Raw genomic sequence first — 7296 nt, 5'->3', positions numbered from 1 at the left:
ATCCTAAATATATTTTTTTCTTCCCTTTATACCCTTCAAGTTCACAATATCAAAGGAATGTACAATTCACACTAATAAGAAAACGACTTTAGAGGGTGTGAAAATAATGCATGCAGTAAAGAAAACTGCACTCCTATATAGGTACGGAAACAAGTTGGGTTTGAAAATTTTCAAAGAATGATGTGAAGGGTGGTATTAAAGTTACCACACCATGTGATAAAATAATTGGCATGAAAGAGGAAGTTTTTCTTTTCTCTTTCTATGCATGCAAATGGGCAACAGAGCCTGGCTGGGACAATTAATCTTACTATTCATTGCAAACGGACATATATATTGGTAATCGAGCCGCTTGAGGACCCACAATAGAGGATAAATTCTCTGCATTTTATAAATATGTGCCGCAAGATAATATTTCAATATCACATAATTAAGCTAGAATTAAATACTAGTCACCAAAAAACAAAATAAAATAAAAGAATAAATACAAGTTACATGAGAATCAGGGACTTTGCCTGTTTTTTGAGCAGGGTTGTGTGGAAGGGTACAGACCCATATAACAGCAAAATTTTCCACACAAGAAAACAAAGAAAGCCAACATTACATTTTTTGATAAATAAGTCAACATTACATTTCTATAGAGAGAAAAACATGCTTGCCTCATCCAAAAACTATGTCTAAGTTTAATAAAACTAGAGCTAGATAAGGAGTTTAAACACGAGGACCATTACCATTTGAGTTTTGTGACTCTGTGATGGACCTCAATCTTTCATAGGCATCATAACAGGCATGCGCATAATCTGACATAGCTCGGAAAAGCTCTGGCAATCTAGTTTTAAGACTCCCAAGTGACTTCTCTCTCACCTGGACACAGTGCTTTTGGTGATCTTCAATTTCCTCTTCTAACCTCTTTTTCAAGCTCTCCACGGCAAATTGCTTCTCTGCAATAGGATCCTTGATATTTGTATCTTCACCTCTCCCTTGATCCGTTTCATCATGTGCCCTCCGATTCATGTACTTCTGGTACCATTCTTCAAATGCCTGATTTTTGCGAATATATTCCTTTCTGGTTTCCTCGCACTTCTCCTTTAGCTTCATTTCTTCCTCCTGATGAAGCATAATGGTCTTGATCACCGCAGCAAAGGATGTAATCGCAGACTTAGCAAGTTCATCTGGAAGCTTTTCGAGAAAGTCATGCCATGAATAGAGAAGGGATTGAATTGGGGGATTCTGAGCTCTTGGTGGAGAGGATATTTTCTCCTTTAAGCTGCTTTCAATGGGAATCAGATTTAGCTTCAACCAACTGTTTAGAGCTTGGATGTATTGTTTCTGATGAGTGACAAGCTTTTCAAACTGTGAATTCCATTCTTCAACTACATTCAATAGTTGGATGGTGCGCTCATGGTGGTGCTTTGTTGTTTCCTTTGGAGCCTGGGAAATGTCGAGGGACTTTATGTCTATAACTATTTTAAGCTGACTGTCATGATGTATGCACATGCTTCCCCACATTTTGGCCATCCTGTGGTGCAGATATAAAAATGTTATGGCCATAATCAAATTCAAAGCATGTTTCTTGTTCTCACATGCACATGCAAACAAACATCCAAAGTCCGTAGCCATGAGGGTTTTCTGGAAACGAGAAATAGATTATATGCAGAATGCAACAAGCATCAGGGTACACACAGAAATGTTTGCAGTCAGTCATCTTTTCTGGATAATTTGATAGTTCAAGCAATGAATCAAGCGGTTCACTTCAGAAATATTCTATTAAAGTAGCAAGAAATTTCAACAGACATAGATACTTAATTTGATATTTTAAACAGGCTAGATACCAAGATGATTAAAATTGACCTGTTCTATCAAAATGACACATTTATCCTTGCATATGAAAAAACCAATACACTAATTGAAAGCTCAGTGTAAAATCTTACCCATCAACCAGATTAACAAGTTTTGGGTACAGCTGCTCATCACGTAATCGGTTTACTTCTGAAACTGTAGAATCCATAGACTGCATGTCAACTATATATCTGGTATGTAAATGACTTACAGCTGCCTTCGTTTTTTCCAAGGTCTCAGCACTAGCACCACGCTTCTTCTGCTTATTCAGTAGAGTCACCTTTCTCTGATACTCGAGCTTCATAAGCTCACCTTGCTATTAAAAAGAAGTATGATTCATTATACGAGAATAACATCACAACACAGGACAGGAAATAAACACCAACGAACCTACCAGGAAGAAAAAAAGACAAAATGAAAACCAGACAAGCACTAATATATTATTAGCAAGAGTTCTTGAATCAATTCCATGCCAATTTTCAAAGAAAAGGCTTTTCAATTTTCCCTTTTTTGGTAAGTAAACAAAAGGTTTTCACTAAACCATATAAAGATTTAACGTTTCATGCCTATGGCCTGATGAATCGAGTTACTCCAAATTTATGGACGGTGGGATTATATTTTGCTTACAGAACTTATCCAAAATTGAAAAGAGTCCCAACCATGACTAAAATCTATGGCGACAGAAAAACGGAACAGCATAACCCATTAGTGTACCTTCACTTCTTCATAGAGTTTCTTTTCCCACGCTAACAGCTTATCTAAAACAGTAGCATGAGTTTCATATTCTTCCGAATCAAAATCATCCTTCCCGCCATCTCCATTGGGTATACCTCTGAATGACCTATTCCACGTTATAACACGCATGACCCTTGCAGAATGATCTATGTTTCCTGCATAAGATCAAAAGCATAAGTAATGCATCAAACAAAAGAAAAAGAACTCACCCATTAACTGACACTGCCACTGAAACAGAGCAGTACTGCAAGCCAAAAAAAACAATTTTAGCTTTTGTGATATATTGTAAGCTAAAAAACCAATTTTCCGGTTTTAATAATCGTTGAACTAAATCACAGATACAGGAAGACATACAATACTACACACTGATTGATCTTCTAATTCACAAGGCACAACAAAAACAAAAATCTGGCAAGAAGTAACTTCCCTCACTTGTGAAAAAATAGAAGTAAAAAAATCTACATTTTGAGGTGAAAATGAGATACTAGGAGAAAAAGGTTTTCTTTGAAAGTTTAGTACAAAGGAGCTTCCTTCCCAGAAAAGACCTCACAGCCACCAGTATGTGAAAAAGGCACAGCATATACCTCGATTGTCTGCGAAATTGGAGTGGTAATGTAAGCGAGTGGCCTCTAACATCTTTGAAACCTCCTGAGCACTCTCGGAGGCCTTTAAGAAATGATCATCTATCTGATTCAATACCTGCAACAAACTCACGCGCGGACCCATCTTCACCGCTCTCCTAAACTCCGGAGGTGCCGTATGCGAATGCTCAATTGGCTTCACCGGAGTCTCCTCCTCCAGCGGCTTTTCCTCCTCCACCTTCTCCGGCGTCTTGGGCTCAACCCCATTGCCTAAATTTCGACCATTGACGTCTACATTTTGAGCTTCACCAAATTCCATATTCCCATGCTGCCCATCAGCCTCAACCCTACTCTCTTCCTCTCCACCCAAGGATGACCCAGCCATGTTATCCATCATGAAGAAGAAATCCCAAGCCATTCCTTTCAACTCCGATTCCGGCATCGGCGGCACTACCGTTTTCATCTCTGGAGTCCGAGGCGGAGATGAAGGCGCCGCCGCCGACACCACCTCCGAACTACCCATCTCTCCAGCCACCCCATTTCGCGATCTCCGCGACCGACGCAAGCCTTTACCATTTTCGTGTCCGTCCTCTTCCTCTTCTTCCTCTTCCTCATCCTCTTCAGCAATAGTGATGGAATCTGTGACTCGCCCGGGTTTGCCATGTTTCATCCGAATCTCCGGCATGCTGGTGGCGCGCTTGATGGTAATGGGAGAGAAATTGGGAAGAGGCGGTGGAGGCGGTGGGAGCTGGTCGATGGGCGGTGGAGGCGGAGGCGGAGGCGGTGGTTGAGAGGTGGAGTCCAATGGCTGCTGCTGGAGTTGGTGGAGTTCAGGGGTCTCTTCGGTTTCTCCATGGCCGTAATCACTCAACGCAGCTCCAGTGTTCTTCAAAGCGACGGCGTAGCCGGAATGGCCCGCTGCGAAAGCGTTTCTAGCAACAACCGCATCTTTCATCAGAATCTTCCGGTCCTTGCAGCGAGACACTGATTCCTCATTTTCTATCCTCGATTGTGCACAGCCCATTTGGCAGATTCTTGTGTGGTTTTTTTTTTTTTTTTTTTCTGGGGGTTTAGACCAGTTGGGTATGTGATTTTTTTTCACATGTAAGAGAAAGTTTGGGTTTTTGGAAGAAAAAGGATAGAGAGGGTTTGGGTTTTTGATGGTGGTGTCCAGATAGACAAAGATAGCGACAAGTTGAGAGAAGAAGGTGAAACCCAGCTTAGCCAAAATGCGGTTCGTTTTGTTTTTCTTGGGTTTGGAGCTCTTCGGTGAGCTCTGGCTTTGAGCTCGGAACGGTGGGCACAGTCACTCACACACTCACTCACAATGTAGAGAGAGAGAGAGAGAGCACGAGAGGCAGAGTGAGAATGAGAGAGAGAAGGGCATGATAAAAGTGAAATGAGCAAGAATACTGCCAAGCTCGTACAGAGAGGTGAGCAGAGAGCGAAAAAGAAGAGAGAGAAAGAGAGGGAATTTGCGTACTCGCGAGAGTAGAGGAGCTTCCAGTACTCGCTGGTTTTTAATTACGAGGTGTCCTAATCAACATATTTAAAATAACGGTCACATTCTTTGAGGCTCTACGATGTCGTCTAGCTCTGTTTTAGTATTATATGGTATATACTCCACACTTAAATCTCATTGGGTTTTATTCTTTGGTCAATCTTTTCAAAACCACCAAAGAAGAATATATGGTTATATTTTTATTTATTTATTTGAGTTCCTTTAAATTCGGGTTTATTTTTTTCTCTCTCTTTTTTTTTTATATATAATTTTGGTATTGCTTTATACAAGAAACTTAATTGCTTCACAAATATCAAACTCGTATAAGTCATTCATTTTAAAAATGATATTGTAATAGAAAATAATATGAATTTGTATAGTATTAATAAAAATTAAATTGAGGATGACATTGATGGCGTTAGCTATTGGGTGGTTTAGTTGAAAAATGAAACATATAAAACGCAATAAGTTGATGGGAAGGTTTGGGCAGCAAATAATTAAACACCTTGGACGGTCATATACGAAGTGATAGGTTAATGATGTTAATGGCACTTTTTGGAGTTTTCTTCAACGGTCTCCCACTAAAATATAATGGGGTTGTCCAACAAATAATCCAACGTGGCATCACCGTTTATTGGCCAAAATCGAAACAAAAACCATTGACTATTTTTGTTCATTAGATGAATCCCACTCACTTTTCTCAAATCAACTTAACCATGGATTGTACCGCCCGGATCGGAACCCGGAGTGATTTCACATTATAAATAAAATCCATAAACAATAATAATACCCACTTGAAACTTGGTTATCAAAGGTCAGGCTCTAACATTTTCTTTTTGTTGGTAAGTTGAGAGGGAAATTTTAGAATCAGATTTATTATCAGTCGTCGGACTCTTAATATTATTATTCTCTTTTTTGTTTAGCTTCCGATTAGTGTAAAACTAAGATCAATGAATATAATTGTAGTCATGAAGTATAATAGGATATAATTTGAAAGAAGCAAGAATCATAGACAGTAAAACCTTGATAATGAATATCGTTGATGAAGAAATCTGGCTAAATTTACCCACAACACATGTTACCATTCATATCTCAATTTTAATTATTTGCATACATAATGACACATTTAGCAAAATAAGCGAATATTCACAAAAAAAATACATATAGCGAAATGCGACAAAAAGTTGGGGACATTTTTGCTTTATTCAAATATGTTGTTTTCTTGTCGTTAAAATTCTATTTTACAAGAATTATAGATGGTAAATAGATGAAGCTAAAATTTCTGTCTCTTAAAATTTTGAACAAAGCTTCTGGTCTTTAGCTTGGTTTGGCTTTATGCCACCATCAGCTGGTTAATTTTTCTTCTTTCTGGTAAAGTAGTTGGAATGGCCCATGACTACAAAGGTCATACGCAAAGAAAATTTTCATTGAGAAATTAAGAAAACAAAATGTTTCTTTTTCAATAAAAAAAAAAAAAAAAAACATAATTAGCCATATTTTTTATTTTTTGTTTTCAAAATATAGAATAAAAACAATTTTCTATTGTTTTATTAAAATAATAAATGTTTGATCAATTGTGTTTGAAAACAATTTTCAAAAATCAAAAATATACTTTTAGAACAATGCACGATTGTGCGGGCAGATTATCATTTTTACTCTCCTTTGCAGTTTCAGATTGTGCGGGCAGATTATCATTTTTACTCTCCTTTATCAACACTCAAGTGCCAAATGAAGTGAACCAACATATTTTAGGATCTGTCAGGCCAAGTTTTCTATTTTTTGTTTTCAAAATATAGAATAAAAATAATTTTCTATTTTTTTATCAAAATAATAAATGTTCGACCAATTATGTTTGAAAACAATTTTCAAAAACCAAAAACATATTTTTAAGGACGATGCATACAGTTTGGAATTATATAGGATAAATTGTCAATCTTACTCTCCTTTATCAACGCTCAAATACCAAATGCATTGAACCAATATACTTTTAATTTTTTTAAAAACTATTAAAAATATTTTTTTTATTATTTTCTATTTTTTGATTTTTTTTCCATTTGTTCTTTGAAAATAATTTTTGAAAATGTATGGCCAAACAACACAATTTTATTTTAAAAATAAATTTTTTATTTTCAAAAGCAAAAAATAATTTTTAAAACAGATATTTTTTTAAAAACTATGAAAAATATCTTTTTATTGTTTTCTGTTTTTTATTTTCTTTTCAATTTATTCTTTAAAAATAATTTTTGAAAACTACCGGTCAAACAATACATTTTTATTTTGAAAATAATTTTTTATTTTCAAAAACAAAAAATAAATTTTAAAACAGATAGCGAAACAGGTCACAGTTTGTAGGGTGATTGTAACATCCCAAGCCATATAGCCCTTCAATGATGACAACTTAATCTTCAATTTGATTGTCACTAAATTTCTATCCACAAACAAACAGGTCCGCTTTGATTTTTTAATCTTCCGTAAAAAGATGAAATTCCTTTATATTTATCAATCTCATATCCTGTTAATGCGAAAGCCATCCAGTTGAGCTTTTAAACTGTGATCATGGGTAAAGCTTAGAGGAGGCTAATTTTAAATCTAATCAGTCCTCAATCTACGTCAGCTTGCGTAGACTTTACATTCAAACCGGGT

General features: G+C 36.4%; 1 protein-coding gene across 1 annotated transcript; it reads right to left on the bottom strand.

Moving 5' to 3' along the window:
* Window positions 1–446: 446 nt before the first annotated feature.
* LOC107420703 (nitrate regulatory gene2 protein) lies at window positions 447–4518 on the bottom strand. The gene is made up of 4 exons (XM_016029729.4): window positions 3156–4518; window positions 2551–2726; window positions 1929–2152; window positions 447–1516 (listed from the first exon to the last, which is right to left on the bottom strand). Exons 1-4 carry the CDS (start codon window positions 4174–4176, stop codon window positions 709–711), a joined length of 2229 nt encoding a protein of 742 aa, XP_015885215.1. The 5' UTR covers window positions 4177–4518; the 3' UTR covers window positions 447–708.
* Between the last annotated feature and the right edge of the window lie 2778 nt (window positions 4519–7296).

Source organism: Ziziphus jujuba, chromosome 5, assembly GCF_031755915.1.
Source record: "Ziziphus jujuba cultivar Dongzao chromosome 5, ASM3175591v1".
Lineage (NCBI taxonomy): Eukaryota > Viridiplantae > Streptophyta > Magnoliopsida > Rosales > Rhamnaceae > Ziziphus > Ziziphus jujuba.
This window is presented reverse-complemented; position numbering and strand designations above follow the sequence as displayed.

What these genes read in the sequence shown, in the direction of transcription:
- LOC107420703 (XM_016029729.4), bottom strand. Translation starts at nt 4,176, where the DNA reads ATGGGCTGTGCACAATCGAGGATAGAAAATGAGGAATCAGTGTCTCGC. An exon ending in CAATTTCGCAGACAATCGAG is followed by an intron (nt 2,727 to 3,155) that starts GTATATGCTGTG and finishes GATCTTATGCAG; the next exon opens with GAAACATAGATCATTCTGCA. An exon ending in CTTGTTAATCTGGTTGATGG is followed by an intron (nt 1,517 to 1,928) that starts GTAAGATTTTAC and finishes TCTGCACCACAG; the next exon opens with GATGGCCAAAATGTGGGGAA.